General features: G+C 38.5%; 1 protein-coding gene across 4 annotated transcripts in view; it reads right to left on the reverse strand.

The window, feature by feature from the left end:
* The window catches only part of LOC124774962 (reticulocyte-binding protein homolog 2b-like), a 170571-nt gene that overhangs the window by 56901 nt on the left and 92320 nt on the right, over positions 1 to 21350 (reverse strand). For all 4 annotated transcript variants that reach the window (XM_047249686.1, XM_047249685.1, XM_047249687.1 and 1 more), the window contains exons 7-8: positions 15342 to 18620; positions 8679 to 8832 (exon numbers count right to left, since the gene is read on the reverse strand). In XM_047249686.1, the coding sequence (XP_047105642.1) occupies positions 8679 to 8832; positions 15342 to 18620 (3433 nt within the window). The remainder of the gene's footprint in view (positions 1 to 8678; positions 8833 to 15341; positions 18621 to 21350) is intronic.

Consider the following 21350-nt stretch of genomic DNA (forward strand, 5'->3'; position numbering starts at 1 on the left):
TGTCATAGACTGAGTGCTCTTTCTTGCACCTTCATGGAACTATAATGTGTATGTGACATTTCTTCTTCCTTATGTTCCTTTTGCTGAGAAAGTGCTTTTGTTGTTCATGTTCTTGTTTGCTTCTTTATAGAAATAAAGTTCTATTGTTTGTTGCTAACTGGGTACCTGATTACTTTCTATGTGTACCATCCCACAATAGGATACTTTAGCTTCCTTTACTGTCTATTCCATTTACCAGACTGAATGACATGAGAGACTCCGACTTGAGCCCTTCTCAGCTACCACCTCCTATTCATATTCATGTCCTTAGACTCTTAAAACTGCAGATTGTCTTTGTACAAGCTGTAGGGAGTCTTCTGCTCCCTGCATTTTGCCCGTGCTACATTCAAAATTTCAAAGGGTACATCTCAGTCAACACTGCCGACAGCTTTTTCTAAATCTGCAAATTCTATATCTGTAGGTATATCTTTCTTCAGTTTATCTTATAAGTCAGAAGATCAGTATTGCCTTCTGTGTTTCTATATTTCTCCAGAATCCAAATTAATTCCCCAGGTCAGCTTTTATAAGTAGATTCATTTTTCTGCAGATAATCAGGTTTTGCACCCATGACTTGTTAAACTGTTGGTTTCATAATATTCACACTTGTTGATACCTGTGCAATTTGGTGGTATAATTATTACATGCTTCTTGAGGTTTGCGAACTTTGCTTGTCTCAAACACTTCATACCTTCTGCAACAGTTTTGTAATGATGTAATCGTCTTCTATTCTAAGTGACTGGATTCAAATAAGGTCTCTCAGTGCTTTGTCAAATCCTTCTCATAATAGTGAGATGGCGGGGACAGCTACATTCACTTTCCCTGTGAGGATTATAATCCTGAGTTCCTGGATGAATGACCCTACAAATTGGAATAACTGTTAGTGATCTCAAAAGAATAATTCACTGGAGAAAGTGATAAAATTACAAGGAGACGCAAGGCTGGCCACCTCTTAGATATTGAACTATATAATGTGATCTCTGATTACAGTGCTTGCTAAGTCCATTTCTTTGTTCTTAAAGGGTGGCCAACTTAGTTGCATGTGGCCTGCTGAGGTGTGCACTTTTGTTTGCTAGTCAGCTGTCAACTGTGTGTCGTATGCAGACCAATGTACTTCATGTGTCCTTGCCATCTCTCTTCTGTTCAACGTCGCATGCAGTCTCCATGAACTATGGGTGAAGAGAAAGTGCTTTGTTGTCAGGCATGGAAGATAGTGTGCCACATTACAAAATTTATGTTGGGTAAGGCAGATGAGGGTGTAAAAATACCAGTAAAATGTCTAACATGTTTAAATAAGGGAAAGACAACCAATCACCTATAGCAGATCTATGCATGGACCCAGTAAAACATAACAGCATACACCCTATGTTTCGAGTACTAGCTTTTTTCTATCATGGGAGAGTGCATTTGGATGTCTCTGTGGTTGTGTGTTGGTTGGTTTAAAAGGGGGGAAAGGGATCAAACTAGTTGGATACCAGTCCCTTCTTCATTTTAGTGTTGGTATCACCTATGCTACTTTACCCACTAAATTTGTTTAGTGAGATTTCCTTCTTGCTGTGGGTGTTAGGACTTATATATTCCTTTCATCTTCATTTATGTGATGATTTCTTATTTTCAGTGCTCTAGTCACATAGTACAGATTTTGAACTTTTGTATTTGGCAAATTACTCATCATACAAATACAACCTTTTAATATTATCATTTGCAGGCTCACTAACTGTAGCTTGGAAGTTCTGTGAGACATGCATTTGTGTGAAGGCTTCAGCTCTGCTACTGCATGGAGGCCATCTGCCCTACTGTGCCATCTGAACAGCTGTGGTCAATTTATTTTGTACACACTGTGCCTTCACAAGGCAAAATTCCATTAATACTGAGAGACACATTTAAAAGAGAGAATATTACATTTCTAGCTTTCAGACCCATTAGTTTTTTCCTCACAGAGGGAAGAGGGATAACAGGTATGTGAGAAAAGTAATAGACTGACAACACTGTGAGCAATCTGGCAATGCTATGTTGTTCTATTGCTTAGACCAGTGTGATCATCCCTTACAGACATTCAGCCCGAGTTTTAGCTCTGTACATCTATCACGTGATTTTTGAGAGTGCCATGAATGAAGTGCTTTTGTTGTGTGTTACGAAAATGGAACAGCCGAGTTTAGAGCAACATTGTGCAACCAAGTTTTGTGTTATACTTGAGGAATCCACGAATTTGACTTTTGAAAAGTTGAAACAGATCTATGGGGAACATTCCTTATCAAAAGTGCAAGTTTTTCACTGGCACAAATCATTCTTGGAAGCCTGAGAACACGTTGAACATGAACTTCACTCAGGGAGACCTTCAACTTCAAAAACTGATGAAAATGTTGAATGTGTGCATGCTCTTTTAAGATCAGACAGACATTTAACATGAAGGATGACGGGTGACTTGTTGAACATTTTCACTGTACATCAAATTTTGACTGAAGAATTGCACATGCCAAAGGTTTGTGCAGAAATGGCACCGAAAAATCTCACAACTGACCAGAAGGACAATCGAAGAAACATGTGTACTGATCTTCTTGAGGGGACTGCCAATGACTATGAATGGTTTAGTCATGTGATCACAGGTGATGTGTCCTGGGTTTTTGAGTACTAACCTGAGACAAAGTAGCAAAGTGAGGGGTAGCAAAATGAGACATCATCTCAGCTGAAAAAAGCTTGAATGAGCAAATCAAAGTCCAAAACGAGGCTGATTTGCTTTTTTGACAGTAAGGGTATTGTGCATAAAGAATTTTTTCCTCCAGGACAAACTGCCAACCACGTGTTTCACAAAGGTGTCTTTGAAAGTCTTACGGAAAGGGTGAACGGAGTGAGACCAGTCACTGCAGACAAGTGGATGCTGCATCATGGCAATGCCACATGTCAAATGGTTAATTCCATCATGTAATTTTTTTTATCTCACAAGACATTCCTGTTGTTCCACAGCCCCCCTATACACCTGCTCCGAGTCTTGTAACTCTTTTCTTTTCCCAAAATAAAAAATGTCTTAAAAGGAAATCATTTTGGGACTCTGTAGAACATTCAAAAGAATGTGACCAACATGTTAAAGGCTCCACCAGTTGAAGCATTTCAGAGTGGTTACCAAGACTGGGAACAACAGATTTGCAATTCAATTATTTCTTTCCCAGAAGTAAGGTACTGAAATAATGATATCATACAGCTTTCAGGACTGAAGTACTGTTAAAACAGACATTTATTATCTGTTCATGGATTTTATGAGCTAGGTCACTTTTATGAATGTAATAGTTGTATTATGACATCCTAGCAAGCCTAATACATATCTGTCATACATGTTATTAGCATTAAGGTAAATCGACAGCTAATCATTAACGTTACTAATTCTTGGGTACAGGTACTATTAAACTTTGTTTCCACTCAGTAGGATACATACCATTAATTAGAGAGAAATAGTAGATGCCTAGAAGAATTGGAATAATAATTTTGACATTTTTAAATCTTGGTTGTACTCAATCCATTGACAATGATAAAGGTATTCTGGCTAGTGAAATTACAGGTCATGCAAGCACCATAGTGGATGTAGATTTCTGAGATCATTCTCTTTAAAATGGAGATGTGTTCAACCTTAGAAACATCTGCAATACATGATCACAAGTCTTGATCACTAAATCTTATTACTGTGTTACTATATTTTACTTTTACTTTACATAATTAAGCACAGAAGACTGTGAGCACCTACAAGGCTCTTCTTCCACTGGATTCTGTTTTGTGCCTTCTTTCTGCCGCCAATCAACCTTTATGCCAATCTGCAGCAGGCCCTCATGGATTCTGTCTCTCCACCTTTTCTTTGGTCTTCTTAGTGGTCTCCCTTATCAGGGAGCAAAATCTGTGGATTTTAAATGCCATCGGCATTTATCCATCTGAGCAACATATCCCAACCATACAAGCTGCCTGCCTACAATGTTAGATCTATAGTGCATTTCATCCAGCTCACAATTATGCCAGATCCTCCATTCTCCAGTGATCTCATCTTGTGTTGGACTATAGATCTTCCTTAAGAGTCATCACTCAAAAATGATAAGATTATTTAAGTCTTTCTTCTGCACACTCTTAAGTTTCACAACCGTATAGCCCTACTGTTTGGATCAGTGTTTTGTACAGCTGCAGTTTGAAATTCCTTGAGAGACTTCACAATTTAAAAAGCTGACTCAGGCTGAAGTATGATTGGTTTGTGGCTTGGATCCTTGCTTTGATTTCTGCCTCACAAGATGTGTTCTCTGAACGGATTACCCCCAGATATTTAAAACTGTGAACCCTTCCGCATGATCACATTCCCACTACCAGAGGCTGAAATGGGTCTCTTGAACAGGCATGTGTCCTGTTCATTATCAAATACCCAGTCTTTGATTCATTCACAAGGATACCGATTCTGCTCGCTGCCATCTCCACCTGTCACTCATCTGCATCAGCTCTTCCTTAGATCTGGACAACAAGACCACATCATCGGCAAATGCGAGCTGTGTGATTTTCTCATCCTCTACCTTGATCCCCTTGACATTCTTATGGAAAGCTTTCCTCATTATCTTTTCAAGTGCCAAGATGAACAATATTGGTGACACATCCATCTCCTTGTCTCAACCCTGTGTTTGTGTATGAGCTCTCCGCGACTTGATTCCAGAGCTTCTAAGGATGATGAGTTTCTTGGATATTCCAAACTTGGTTAGGCAATTCATCAGGATCTCCCAGTGGATGCACTCATAAGACTTCTTAAAATCTTTGCAGATCTTTGCCATAATCTCACTTCTTCTCAGTGAGCTGTCACTGCACACAGAAGCTGTAGACAGGTGAACACCCCCCCCCCCCCCCCCCCCCCCCCCCCGATATTCACTGATAACTACTTCTGCAAATGGCTGGATTTTATCCAGTATGCAGCAGTTGGACACATTCAGGAGGGCATGTCCTCTGTAGTTGGTGTAGTCCATTTTGTCACCTTTCTTGTATATACAGCTGATTACTGCTATATTTCTGTCCTCTGGAATCTCCTACAAAATCCAGATCCTCTCGACTAGATGGTGATTTTTCTACTGAAAAGTCTCTCCTCCAACTGGAAATACTTCTGCCTGGAATCTATATTCTCCTGCACATTTGTTGTTCTTCAGCTTCACTGTATGATTCCTTACATCCTCCAGTGTAGGTACTGGATACTCTAAATATACAATGTCACGAGGTTGAAATTCAACAGATCTTTAGGTTCATCACAGCTTAGGAATCCCTGAAGCATTGTTTCCATCTCTCACCAATGTTGGAGTCAAATATGGTCCCATTATTGTCCTTTTGACAGCTCTGGTATCCCTTACTAAGGGAGATAACTTTATGGTACATCTTTTGCAACACTTTCCCCAAGAAAACTTGTTGAACATCCTCTATCATTCCTTTGATATACATTCTCTTTGTTCTCCTCAAGGTTGCTTGGGTAGTTCTCCATACCTCTTTAAAATGTCCTTTCCCTTGTGCAAAATCTGCACCTTGTAGCTTCTCTTCTCTTGGCTAATGCCTTAACGCACTTGTCCCCAAATCAAATATTCTTGCCCCTGATCCTCTTCTTGATGACCACATCTGCAACCTCTTTTACTCCATCCTTGATTTCTTTCCACACTTCTTCTGGGTTCTTTTGTAAATCCTCTTTCTACACAATTTCAAAGCACCTGCTGAGCTGGAGCTGAAATACATCTTTCTTTGTAGTATCTTTGAGTGCATTGACATGGTGGCCGATTGCTTTCTTAAGAATGTTACTAACTCTGGTTGTGGGCTGTACTTGTAGCCAACTTCTTACTAGGAAGAGGTTCCTCCCAGTCTCTGCACTCTGTGCAGTCTTTACATCCATCAGCCAGTTCTTTGCTTTGATGTCAGTTGCAATGTCATCTGTCTGATTAACTGTTTTCCCATCTGGTGACAGTGAAGTTCTTTTATGCATACCCATCTGTAGGAAATTTGTGCTGTTGATGAACATTCCCTACAGCATTGCAAAAGTTATGAGCCTAATGCCATTGTTGTTGCAGAGTTCACATAAACTGTGTCTCCCATTTGTTAAATGGAATAAGTCATCTCTTTACACTTCAGCATTTATATCACTCAGTAGGACTTTACAACTGCTACTGCTGAAGGCGTCTGTGACTACATCCAGTTTCACACAGAATTCATCTAACACTTGGAATGTGCTTTCTTCTGTGGGTGCATGGCAGTTCACAAATGACATTTTTGCATATTTTTATGTCTTTGTTCACTGATGAAAATCCAGATACATCAGCAGCTAGAGCCTTACTCGCACAAAATGGAATGCCCAACCAGTGTCCGATCTCACTTCTTCCGTTAAAGACCAGATGGCGGATACCAATATCCTCCGAGTGAACTTCTGTATAGCAACTAAATCTATCTTATATCTTACCATACCCTTGACTAGACTGACTCAGGCACCTGTTTATACAAACACCAAATATTCCATGTTCCAAATCATGTACCTTGTTCTTACATTTTTCATCTATTTTGTAGTCTGTTTACTGTTAACAAGTCATTTGTTACAAGGCAGTAACCAATTGCCAACCACCAACCTGGAGAACTACAGTTCTCGATTTTGGGATAAACGTCCCCAAGATGAATTGCTTTCTCTACAGCTGTCAAGGTTCATTTCCCCTTTTCTTAAAAATGTGAAGGGGTCAAGAACAGGAAGTGGGAAGACAGGGTGTTGTGAGACACACTCCATCTGGTTCACTGATTAAGACCAGTCTGACTTGGGAGCACTGCCAGTAGCTATGCTACTGCTGGCATAGCCATTAGTGTTATATGAACATGCAAATCTCTCTGCCCACAAGGACAATGCTATTTTAAGACTGTATCTCCTGGAGAGTTTGTGTTAATATATTGTATACCAGAAGTGTGAGGTTTTGTACGTAAGCAATTTAGACAAGAAGAGAAGAATGTCAAAAATTAGATGGGCATAACAAATAACTAAAGAGGTGGTATTGAATCAAACTGAAGAATGATGAGCTTTGTGGCACAACTCGACTGAAAAAAGGTAACAGTTGACAGGACACATACTGAATAATCATGGAATCATCTATTTGGTACTGAAGGGAAGTGTGTGGGGGATAAAAATTGTAAAGGGAAACCAATGCTTGAATACAGTAAACAGAATCAAATGGGATGTACTTTGTAGTAGATATGCAGAGATGTAGAGGCTTTCACAGGATAGACTAGGATGGAGAGCTGCATCAAATCACTCTTCAAATCAAACACCACTACCACTACCACCACCACAACAACAACCAACAACATAAAAGGGAACTCAAGTCTGATGTGATATTCTCTGTCTAGCAAGTGTGGTGGTATATGTTACTATTCCAGGTAGCAACATGCCCCACTTCGTTTCTACTATGTCGATGAAAGATGGTTGTGTAGAAACCTTGATTTGTGGTAATAGTTATAGAGGAAAGTTTGCATACTGTGCGTGCAATTTGATTTATGCACAGATACAAAATGCAAATATAAGCACAAAACAGCCATAAGGCGCGACAGAGGGCAAGTGCTCTGCTGGTGAGAAGGAGCCATTTACACTTTGACATTGTGACTTGGAGGTGCCATGGGCCTCAAAGATGAAGTAGTCATGATGACAAGGGCTGTGGCTCCGAGGAGAGAAAAAAAAAAAATAGAATACTGTGTGGAATTAATTCGTTAAGTACTTACTTACTTTTTGATTTTGTGATACGAATGATCCATCTGGTGATAAGTTTGGTTATTAAGAGCTTAAATGTGAATCTATAATTGATGCAGTGGAAGTGTTATGGGGAGTGTTAACTACAGAAGGATTTTAATAAGAAGATGTTACATGATTTTGTAGCTAGTGAGTAGCAAACATAATTTTCCTTTATCACAGCGCCTTCCTTCAGACAGTGAAGAAGTTCGATTTAGCTACGAGTGGCACTACATAGCAGGATCACAACTTCAAGGAGTGTCAAGTGCAGAAAGAAAAGATTTAAAGGTAAAGGTAATTATGAACATATGATTGACAGAACACATTCAAAGAATCTGCACCCTTTTTTAAGTACTCTCCAGGCATGCATATCAGCAGTAAAATTCCATAAGCATGAACTAATTATGTTTTTAGCAAAGAATTAATAATTTTGAGTATTAGCAAATCTAGTTGATTTTGTGTTTCTGATTGTAAGATTATGCAAATTTATTCTGAATAAGATCTGTTTTTATAATGTAGAAGCACCTACATCAAATGGCGAATGGAGGTGAAAGTTGTCATATACTGACAGTGTCTCCAACAACAAAAGCACCAACAACAACAAATCTAACAATAATCACACTTATTACCATGCAACTGCAGCTTCTCTCACAAAATCATTAAAGTAAAAACAACAAACAGTTTTGAAATTGCACCATACTGTAGGCCTCCCTGTGAAAAGAAATTATTTAAAACTTCAAGTCGTTCCTGAAGCAGAATTTACTGCCATGCCCTTCACAGGCACGATGCAGAGTAAGGATGCAGCCATAGATATTACACTGTTAACCAAAATAGAATTGCACCAATGGAAGACCAACGAATTTAACAAAAATAGTATGATTACAATACAGTTTATTACCTGCATTATGCCGAAGTTCTGCAATTTCTTGTTTGTGCTGCCAATTTATTTTTTCTATTTCCAATTGCAGTGCTTTTATGGTTGCCTTTTCATCTCCTGCATTGCTAAATTCACGCAATATCTCTTGAAGTGTATTACAGCAGAAGTTCGCTATCTAAAACAGTAAAAATGATAACTGCTAGAAACCAATGCAAATTCAAAAACATTTTTAATATATTACAAATTTCTGACATCATTGATACTGGTGTGAAATGATAATATTTCATAAGAAATGTACCATATTTACTAAGAACAAGCAAAACTCTGAATATAACAAAGTTCACTCTTCACTGAAAGAATGTTTTGCTACAAAGGATTAAAAATTAGTGGGAAGTCAGCAACAACTGACAGTGATCTATGTGACAATTGAAACAATTTAGCTGCAATTTGCATGAAAGGGCTATGAGATGAAGCAGCCATCTGGATTATTAACTTTTATGATGTCTTGACCAAATTTTTTTTATTATTATTATTATTCCCACAATCAACTTATGTGTTTTGACATTTCATCTTTTTCAAAGAGAATGAAATGCAACACAAAACATGTATAGGAAGATACAAAAATATGTTACATTTCACTATTGCTTAGAGACATTGCATAATGAGTACAATATGGCTTTCCAGTATAGCTGACAAATTCAAACATTTACTGTAATGCTGAAAGAATTTTATACACTCCACAGGATTCAACTGTTCCAATTTGTTGAGGAAGTCAGTGACAGCTTTTCTTCACTTTTCATCTCTAACAGTTTTTATAGGTGAGGAAAGCAAGGTCAAGACTGCATTGTGCATGCTCAAACACTTAGTGGCCCAAATACAAAGCAAAAGTTGAATTTTTCCAACTGAGGATTGTGATGGATGAGAACAATTATCCTACTGGAAAGTGGAACAGTAAGTTTCTGATTTCATTTCTCAGTTCTTGGGACATGTAGCATTCAATCCCAAAATACTTTCCATGGGCTGTTAATTGGTTTTATTATTATTATTATTGATGTTGTTGTTGTTATATAAGAGAGTTTGGAATTAATATTCAATAAACCAGTATTAGCTTTCTGTGAGGCCCTTGTCTCATCACTAGTTACGATATTATCCAAACATTACTCGCAAGGCTCCAAAAATGAGTAAGAAAATTTAGGGCAGTTCTTATAATATTTTTGTAATCATTTAAGTCACCTATATGATTCATAACATTACCAGTAGAGAAGATTGATACTAAAAAATCAATTTTTTAGGAAACGAGATAGTTGATCACAAACTTCTGCTCCATAATGAAATTTGATCTACCTTTGTTGAACATTGCTTGCTGTTAGGTGCTTGATTGTGTAATTGATACAAGAAACAAAGTGAGAGACAATACATGAATATCAGTGAGTGCATATATTTTGTGTGTTATTTTTCAACATGAATGGGGTGACATCACTAAACTGCTTGAAGTACTTAAACTTCAAAATTTCAGTTTTTGAAGAAATGATCAACAAAGTATCCTAAACTGTTAACTTACAAATATACACTCTAATTCAAAAAATTTCCATTTTTTTCCCAGATTGTAAGGATTAATATAATTTCATTAGAAAATCATGCACCCCATATTTGTCTTCAGTTGAATATAACATTTTCTGATGTAAATTTCGACTAGCTAGATATCTATTTGTTGAAACGATGCAAAACCATTCAATTATGTTACTGTACTAGAGGGCAAGCGCGTGCGATCTGTGTTTACAATAATCACATACAATACATACATTTTTGGACATGTTATGACATTATGTTCTGCCAAGAAGACATTGAATGTGCTAAAACAATACAAAATTTCTGAAGATCAATTTATTTGTTGAAATTGGTAAAGCAAAACAAATATATCTGTGCAACTGACAACTGAATTTTATTTTGAAAATATACACTACAGTTGCTGCAAAAATAGCAGCTATGAAAAATATAAAATCCCTTCCTGCATTGATCAGTTATGTCAAATACATCTCACTGATTTTCTTGATGCTTTCTGCATTTTGCACATAGTCAGTATGAGTACTTGTAGTTGAAAGTCCTAGTGTCATGGTACAATAATTTATTTATCATTAGGACGAGATTATTTTATAAATGGCAACTTGCCAAACAAAATGTCATCTTTATGGCAGCTACATTCTTGAGGTGGTGGAGTACAAATGATAATTTCATCTGACTGGTTTAAAATGATTTGTTGAATTAGAATATTTCAATATGTTCAAACTGAAATCCTCTTGAGATGGAAGGAGTTTATGTGTATTAAATGCATACAAAATAGTAATTTTTTACGGGGGTGACACTAAACCATTGGACCATAATTTGAGACATAAAGCTACTATTTCAGTAACGAATTTATAGTATATGGCAGATGTTCAGTTACTAGAAAAATAAAGCTATTTAGCTCAGCAACAAATGCTCCACATATAATTGGTGATGAAAGCATCAGAAAATCAGCTTACTTTACATATTTCCATTCTTTGGGGCAATTCCACAGACAGACACAAAAGTATTCATTGAACAGAAGCCTACTGTAAGGATAATACCTGGTGTCCATTCTCAAGCTTCATGCAGGCAGATGTTTGAAAAATTATAAATACTTATAACAACCTCACAATACCTTTACTCTCTCTTATGAAGTATGCTGTGAAGAATTATGCATTACTTGAAAATAATAGTAGTATTCGTAAATATAACAGCAAGAACAAAAATAACCTCCACCGTCCACAACGTAACCCTATACTAGTACAGAAAGTAGTGAAGTATAAAGCCATAAACATATTTGACCACTTCCCTTTCAAACTACCAGTTCTGACAAGTAATGAAAGTTTTAAAAACAAAAAGAAATCATTTCTACTTGACGACAACTTCTTCTACGCCATAGATGAACCAATAATATTTAAAATTTGTGTTACACTTATCAAATTTTGTTGTAGATGAAGATTTGAGAAGTCTTATTATGTAAAGGACCAGTATGTAGTCAAATTTTCTCAAAGAAAGTGTATCACTGGACAGCTTAGGATTTGTATCCAGAATGAATCTTTCACTCTGCAGTGAAGTGTGCATTTTTGAATCAAAACTTTGAAACACTCCATTAGATGTGTCTGCATGTTCAGTCAATAAGAGCATTATGAAAGGCAAAGATTGAGGTCTGGTTCAGTACCCAGTTTAAATCTGCCCTTCCCTTTTGCCACAGAGCACTGTGCTTGTCACTGTCAATCTCACCTCCACCTACACCAGCATCAGGAATGCCCACAGTTTTGCTGTCATCAAACAGCACCACTTCCAATGCCTGGGTGACAACAAACCAAATTACCTCATTCCTGGTGACTACAACTAATTATTTTCTTATTCATAACTACTTTTCCTTTAAAGATATAACCGAATTACAAATTTAAATTAGTAAAGGTATGGGCACGAAATCATTACTTACTGTCCTGTTCATGGGTCCTTAGTAAGAAGCCTGCTAGTAAACCATCACCACAGTCAGACTGATTGATGATACCTTTTTATATGGATCCAGGGTACACTATCTTATCTTTATTACCTTAAGAGCCTCAACTCCCTGACCGATTCATTTCCCCATGACCCTCCTGGATCTAACCTCAATGATGACTCCATAAGAAGATGTGTATACATTAAACCTACTTATCAACAAAAATGCCTTCTTTCTGACAGTTGTTACCCAGTCCACACCAAAATGTCTCTCTCAGTCAATGTAGCCATACACGACTGTCACATCTGACGTGGCAAGCAGTCTCATACAATGCAAAAATGTTTCAGTAGCCTTTACAGTTTGACTCTATCTATCCCACCCCATCTAGAAACAATTCTTCAATGTCTTCTCTTCAAATATATGCAATATTCATCACAGGTCTGTAGAGCAGCCATGTAGGAGCACACAGCCTTACTCAGTACCAGCCAGAAATGGAACAGCTACCTCTTACCATGCTCTGAAATGAGATATATCCTCGTTACTATCCTCCTATGCTTTCTTTCATCTCACACTGTATGACTTAGGGTATAATGAGCCTGCTTGCCCACAGACTTCTCAGGCACACTGTTCTAGATTTGTATGTTTAAGGATCTCAATGATTTTTGCTACTCAAATGATTTTGACCTCAAAGTGGTGTTCACTTTATTAATCCCACTGCTCTTGAACAAAGTACTATGTGTCACTGCGGTTGGGCTGTATCAACCGCTTTAAGACTTCCGTATTTAGGTATCAAAGAACTATTGGAAAATTACTCTTATTTTGTTTGAACAATGGAAAGTTCAAATTAGAATATCAACAATTTGCCACTCCCAATCTCACACCCTTGCCACAGGAATCATATCCTTATGGAAGACCCAAGTGCAAGACCTGACCAATCCACCCAACCAGCATTTCCTATTCCAGTCCTGTCACAGGCTTATCCTAAGCATTCAGAGGCCGGGCCATCTGTGAAAGCATCCATGTTGTGTACTAGCCATGCTGCAATCATTGCTCAGCTTTTTATGTGGTATAACAACCAACCAGCTATCCACCAAGATGAATGGCCAGTGTCAAGTTGACCACCCTGTTGCACACCATGCAGCAGAACATAACATGCTTGATTTCAATGGCTGCTACACAACCCATGCCCTCTGGAATCTCCACTCCACTATCAGCTTTTCTGCAGATGGGAGTTATTCTTACAACACATTCTCAGCTCCCAAATTCATCCAAGCCTCAATGCACAGTAACCTACTATCCCCACATGCTCCACTCCACAGTTTCTGCCCCCTCTGTCCTATCACCTCCCAACACATGTCCCCTCACCCTCATTGTGCACTGTTCTCTGCCAATGCACCCTCTGCTCCTCTCCTTTCCACTCCCTCTCTTTTTACCTCCCTCCCTCCCCCACACCTTCCAATGATGCACCAGACAGTCTTGTCTGCCACTTCTAGTCCCACACACTCTGCCAGGCAGTATCATTTCCCCTTCCCCTATTAGTACACTGATATCCATCCCCAAGCCGTCCTCCATTACAGATTATTGCTCCCGTTTGACGCATTTCGGTTTCAGTCTGGCCTGAGCAGCCAGAGATAGTGGTCATAAGTGTGTGAGGTATGCTTCATTGAGTGAATGCATGTGTTTTGTTTTCTTTTGTGATGACTGCTTAGGCCGAAAGCTTAATGTGTGGCAGTCTTTTCATTGTGCCTGTCCGCAACTCAATGTGTCATTTTCTTATGTTTAATTTATAAATAAATGGATGGTTGACTCAGGCAATTAAGATATTTTTATGGAGAGTAACTTAACATTGGCTTCACACAAGTTTGATGTTAGAATTATGGCAAACTTAAAACTGCCATCCAAACTGAAGTTTAATGTATGACATAAATGACAAACTACATGACTTTCCAGCTTTTATCTGCACCACAAGCCCACATAATAACTGGCGAGGCAGGGACATAGTTCAAGGATGATAAATAAACTTAAGTTAATATACAGCATGATTCAAAAGTATTTGTATACGCTTCATGGGTGTAATGTAAGCATCAAAATAAGAATAAAACTTTAAATGACGTATGGTCTGAAATTGCTTTATTTCAGAGTTATGCAATAGAGTAGGGATCACAAGTACAACACAAAATTAATTCTTCTCAGAAAGCGACAACATGAAGGAACCCAAAATTCAACTCAACCACACATACTGTATGTTTACCTTGGAAAAATTTAAAAACGATGTCCATGTAGATGAAGACTGTAACATGGTTGACTTCCTACTTCTCCTGGAATATGGAGGCTATGTTCATCTCATTCTGCACAGCTATTTTCAGTTCACTGCTGTAGTTGTGCTACATTCCCAATTGCAACACCATACACCAGCTCCTTGAGACAGACCCAAAGATAGAAGTCCAGGGGGTTAATATCTGGAGAGCTGGTAAGCCAAGCATCTGTTGCTGCATGACCTGTGCACTTATCAGGCTAAGCAGCTTTGAGATATTCTCTTACCTCCCAAATGAAATGTGCAATGGCACCTTTGACAAAGCAACAACAGTTTATACGCACGTGAACATGATGCACCGACAGTCTGTACTGGCGCATTATATGATGCCTACCACAAATGACATTATGCACCATACGTCGGAAATACAGCAGTTTCAGACAAAACTTCATTTAACATTTGACTTTTATTTGACCCACATGCATTAAGCGTGTACAGTTATTTTTGAATCACTCTGTATAGTAGTAAAGGACACACACACACACACACACACACACACACACCTGTGCACCTACATTGTGCCAGATGGACACACAGAGCTAGGATTGCAGTTTGGTAGATGGACTGGAATATGTGTAATGTTGTATGGGATGACAAGCAGTTGGAGGTAGCTAGTGGCTCTGAGGGAGGCAGCATGTGTGCAGGCTAGTTGTACAGGAGGGGTGGTGGCAGGTGCACAGCGGCTAGGCACGCAGCACACAGGTACCAAGCCAGCGAGGTAAACACATGATGAAGACCATATGCAGGTGTGGATTGGGATGACATGACAGGACAGAGGAAGGGCAAATTGTTAGGCAGAGGGTGTTAATATTTAGACACATTTATGTGGAGAAAATATGCCAATAAGTATTACCATGAGGTACTGTCATCTCACCTTTTCAGCATGCTTGTGAAATTCCGCAGTATTGGGACCTGCATCTGAAGTGGCACACGGAAGATAGGATTGATTGTTGCCCAATACAGGTGAACTTCTATATCGGGCATCTAAGGAGTCATCCATGCTATTTTCAACTACATTATTGTTCTGTCCATGCTCTGCTCTGCTATTAGGAAGTAGAATTACACTCTCAGGAGTTGCACGTCCTGGTATGTCAAGAGCTGATGCTTGTTTACTGTACTTTATTCCTACCAACACAGTTTTGCATGTATTCAGATTTTTAGTTGTTGCATCAGAACTAATATCTGATGGAGACCTATTAGAGAGAGACTTTTGGGATGTATCTTGCATACATTGTTCCAGTTGCTCACTAACATCTGATGTAGACCTATTCGAGACAGACTTTGGGGACACATCTTGTGTACATTGTTCCAGTTGCTCATCTGGAGCATTACTTGATTCCACCATTTGCAATGGCTGTTTTGCCTGTTTAGTTACACTTTCTTCTGCCGCCTCATTTTCACTTTGTATATCCTCATCACTTTCATGTTCACACACCATTTCAAAAGGTAAGAGAATATCGTCAGTGGCTTTGACTAGTTCTACACTTTTAGCACTGGTTTTGTTTGTATTTATTGTACTTGTGTTACTTTCATCTGGTTCAATATTTCCTACATTCTCAGAAGCTCGGTACTTGTCTGTAGCAGTAATATTTACTTCTTTTTGTTCTTCACATACTAAACTTGTGGATAACTGTGACACTGAAAGTATATTTGTGTTTTTATTAACAGTAACACATGTATTCTGAATCTCAGGCTGGTTTAAGGCTTCTGTTTCATGAGGGTTTTCGTCACCAGATGTGTGTGTCTCATCCGAGATCTTTACATCGGAAGCAGGTTCAATGTCAGACTTATTTTCTTCCTTGAATTTAGTGGTCATGGCCGCTTCTGTTGCTTTCCTCTTCACACACATAACACTCACATCACGGATACGAATTCCTGAAGGTCTAACGGAAACATCTGGAATTTTATTTTCATCAGCATCGTCAAAGAATAGTTTTGAGGTCTCTTTCTTAGATTCAGGGGAATGTCTCACATTTGCAGACATTTTTACCACAATATGTTCATCAGAGGTGTCTGGGCTGTCATCTGCTTCATAGTCCGTCAAATTTTCCCACTGTTGCTCAGGAACTGATTTAACTACTGATATTTCTGGCAAAGCACTACTCTCTAAAATAGTTGTGCCTTTGTCAACTCCAGAATCTGAATTGTTACATAAAGATAGTTGACCATTTTCACTAATGTTCTCTCTTTCTTTTCCCCCAACTCTGTTCACATCTTCAGATGAGAAAACAAAAAATTTAGCACTTGGAATTGTTGGTTCATTTTTTCCTTTTCGGCCTTCTTCTTGTCCCTCTTCCTCTTCCTCCTCCTCCTTTTCCTCTTTCTGCTCCTTTTTGTCTTCTTCACATTTCTCTTCTTCCTTCTTTTCTTCTTCTTCTTCTTCTTCACACTTCTCTTCCTCTTCCTTTTCCTCTTCTTCACACTTTTCTATAATCAAGGTGTCAGATTCCACATTCTTATTGTGCTGAAATTTTTCAGTGCCCAATTTGTCTGCTGTGATTGTTACTTCCTCTGTGGTGCGCCTACTGTAACCATGTTCAGGAACTGCATCTGAGGCAGTTACAGTAATGCAAAGCACAGATCCATCTTTTGCTGGTTCTTTACTACTGGAAACTTTTATGGAATCTTTGTCTGACAGCAAAATTAATTTTTCATCTGAATATTCACTTTCTTTACTGTATATGTCATTCAGACCATCAACTGCATCATTTCTGGGTGTAAAATCTACTATATCAGCATTGCTGCAATATGGGGACTGTTGATTGAAATTCTCCTCTTTCAGCGAGCCTTCTTCATCAGCATCCTTATGTTTTTCTAATGTCTGTTTCTTTGCTGGATCCACTATAATAACATCTGGATGGGATGACTCTTCCACACTCAGTTCTGCAGATAGTTTGTTAGTGGTAGTTTTTAGTTCAGTGATGCTGTCCAACTGCTTTACTAGTGGGGCAAGGGAAATTACATTTGAGCTGTTTTCTGTGCATGCATCTGAATTTTCTAGCAGTTCTGTTTTTACATTCTGTTCCAGTAGCACATGCTTATTTTCCAGAGATATTTCAGAAGATGTTTTCATTTCATCATTTATATTAACAGATGAAACTGATACAATAACACTCTTTGGAATATTCGCTATTACACTTGAGTCATTTGGTATTTCACTATTACATGACTGCCTTTCAGTGGTCAAACCTAACTCTCCACTGTCCAAAGAGTTTGAAGTAACTGATTCATTTTCAGGCACCTTCAGCTCTGAATCAGCTGGCACAGAACACAATACACGTTCTTGTACTGCACCAGAGTATTTCTTATCCAGCAACTCACTGTCAGTATTTGATTCGGCTTTGTCAAGAACAGGAGAGTTTTCATTTTTCGTTGTTTCCTTCTGCAGTGGTCCATTCTCATCAGGTTGGCTGCTTTCACCTTTGGTTCCAATTTTTAATTCTTTTGGTAACAGTTCCTTCAAATCTTTACCTTTGTTCGGTGAATCTACTGAGGAGAGAAAATCTGTTATTTGTTCATTATTGAATGCAGTATCATCTGCACCAGAAGTAATATTAACATCTGATATTTCACAAACTCTTCCACTAATTTTCAATTGGCTGTCAGAGGTTCCATTTGGCACCACCTTTGAGCAGCTGTCTCCATCAGACTTTACCGAATTTTGTGGTTGCAAACAGTCTCGATGCAGAGAACTGCTGTTGCCAGAAATATTTTGAGTTTCTGTAACTGGTCTTTCCACTTCTGGTTCTGGTATATCACATGTTGGTTCTAAGCTCATCAGTTTTTTCTGTAGAATGTCAACTATACCGGACTTACCAAATGACTTTGAAGCTTCATTTATAACATGTTCACCAGATTCATTGACTACATTTCTTTCACATTTTGTCCTTTTAGAGGGTATTTCTACACTTGTCTCACTGTCCTCTATGTCACTTTCTGTAAGTTTTATCTGTGCTGCTTCTTCCTCAAATTTAGACCATTCTATCAAGGATGCCCTACCTACTGAATTATCTGAAGTTAAACCATCCAGCTCTTCTGTGGTTTGTCTTCTGTCTATGCTTGGTGTTTTACTCCTCTTTTGTTTTGGAGGTTTCAGTTGGTGAGTAACTCCTTGGAGTTCATAACTGATAGCTAGTGGATCACCGTTGTTTCCCTGAAAGAAAAGAATAAAGTTTTTAAGATCTACAGTAATAAATACAAACTAAATAAATTATTAGCAAGAACTTCTGTCACAGTACTTGGGGAGACAAGTAGCCTGTTTAAACAGAAAACTGGAGCAAAAATGTAATCAAATATGCAAATTTGCATTATAAGGTGACACACTGCTCTTCGAGCTGTATAACATGAAGAGGAACAAATGAAAATGAGGAAAGGCAACTCACTTATCTACAGCCGACTGATTTGTGCAAAACACACACACACACACACACACACACACACACACACACACACACACACAGCTCAGAAACTAATCTCACATTCACACAAAAAGCCAAATGCACTTACACATGGCTGCAGCCCTACTCCTTTCTGACTGGAAAGCTGTACCCAGGAATTGGCCTAGAGTGTTCTGTAAGCCACTTTTTGTTGGACGAAGTACATTTCCTTATGGTTTCTTCAAATTACTGTAACCTGTCGTCTTTTGATTTGTTCTTCAATTTTTATTGTTTCATTACCAGTTTTGAACTGTCTAGAGATTTATCATCACATAGTACATGAATTACTAGGAGGTTTGAAACCAGTAATGTAATAGCATAATTTAAAAAACAAAACGACAGGCAACTGGTTGCTGTAATTTCAAGAAACCTTTATTCATCACAGTTGCAGTGATACTCATCGATAATAGATAAAAGTTTTATATTTCTTTAGGATTTTTTCAGTCAATCTAAGCCTGGCATTTGCCTTTCTTGCAAATCAGGTTTGCTTTAAATGGTCACAGTTATGGTCATGAGAGTTAGTTACCATTGAGATTGGACATAGTGAGTTGTTGTTAGTCAAGAGCGCCTTTAAGGCAACAAAGAGGCCATTATCAACATCTCACTGAGTTTGAATGAGGTCATGTAATAGGGCTACGAGAAGCTGGATGCTCTTCTGCAATACTGCAGGAATACTTGGCAGGAATGTAGCCACTGTACATGAGGGAATTGGCGTACAGCTCTCGAGCATCACACTGCATCTGCACCAGCAATTTGAGCAGCAGTTGGCACCAAAGTGACAGAACACACTGTTACAAATTCTTTACTTCAAGCCAGAAACCCTGTAGCGTACATTCCACTAACACCAAACCACCACCACTTGTGACTTCAGCGGTGTCAAGCAATACCTCATTGGAGGACACCTTGGAGGTCTGTTGTTTTTTCTGATGAAAGCTGGTTCTGCCTGGGTGCCACTGAAGACCGTGTGTTGATCAGAAGGAGTTCAGCTGAGGGCCTGCAACCAACCTGTCTATGTGCTAGACACACCGGACCAATACCTGGAATTATAGTCTGGGGTGCGACTTTGTATGATAGCAGGAGCACACTCGTGATTATCCCGTGCACAGATCTGTATGTCTATTGGTGATTTGACCTATTATGCTGCCGTGCAAGAATAGCATTCCAGGGACACTATATGTGTCAAACTGTCCAATTACAGTCACAGAGCACTCCAGGGGTTCTTTCACAACAGGATAACATTCACCCACACACCGCTGTTGTAATCCAATATGCTCTACAGAGTGTTGACATCTTGACTTGGCCTACACAATCACCAGATCTGTCGCAAATTGAGCACATCATAAGGTGGCAACTCCAGTGTCACTCACAAACAGCATTAAACATCCCTGTATTGACCTTGCAAGTGTGATAGCCTTGTAACTCCATTGCACAAACCAACATCTAGCATCTACAAAAAAGAATGTGTGCATGTCTGCATTCAACACTGTGGCGGTTGCACCAGCTATTAATGCACCCCAGCATTTCACATTTGCAATAGTTTATCTCACGCTTACATTAATCTGAGATCTTGCAATGTTAATCACTTAAATATGTTAGCCAGATAAACGTATTCCTGAAATTTCATTAGTCTATATTAATTATTTCTCGGTGTTGCAATTTTTTTCTACCAATGTATTACCGTGTTCTTACTTAGGAGATACCCACATTACAGAAAATACTTTTATGTTGCAACAGTCTAAGAAAATACAACATTACAATTTGAAAACATAGTACCATATTTACACAATTACTATTTTCGTGTTACTTCAGAGTTCACAAAATGATATATAAATTATAATAAGAAAAATTTAAGAACTGGGAGGAGAGTTCCATCTTAATGATGATTCCAGACCTTCATGCTCTGCAGCTGTTATCTACATGCATAAGTAACTTCACAGATTGCTTTATGGAGAATAAGTATGAGTGGGCTGCTCAACAACTTGCAACGCAGTGTGGTTAGTCAAAGAATGCAACTATCCCAAACAAGAGTATTACAACTAGTGACACAATGACATACTGAATGCCAAGTGATGATAATAACTGCAGACTTGTTAGTCGAATAGATATACGGTAACTATGTAAGCCAGTGACATTGATCACAGGCTCTGAGTCACAGAAGCACTCAGGTGTGGGCTGATCTTTCTATGAGGATGTCTCTGCCAAGGTATAGCACAGTTCACATGTCTTGCCAAATTCTTGCACTTAAAGCATCATGGGTAGGGTTACTGCAGGCCCTTGAAAATTGTTTTCCCAAGAAAATAGTTAAACATAATTCCAAGAAAACATATAAAAAACCTTGGCTAACTAAAGAAATAAGAATATCTCGCAACCGTACAAGAGAACTGTATCTAACAGCAAGAGGGAGTACTGACCCCGAAATTGTTCAATATTATAAAAACTATTGTGCG

This window comes from Schistocerca piceifrons, chromosome 2 (genome assembly GCF_021461385.2).
Source record: "Schistocerca piceifrons isolate TAMUIC-IGC-003096 chromosome 2, iqSchPice1.1, whole genome shotgun sequence".
Taxonomy (NCBI): Eukaryota; Metazoa; Arthropoda; class Insecta; order Orthoptera; family Acrididae; genus Schistocerca; species Schistocerca piceifrons.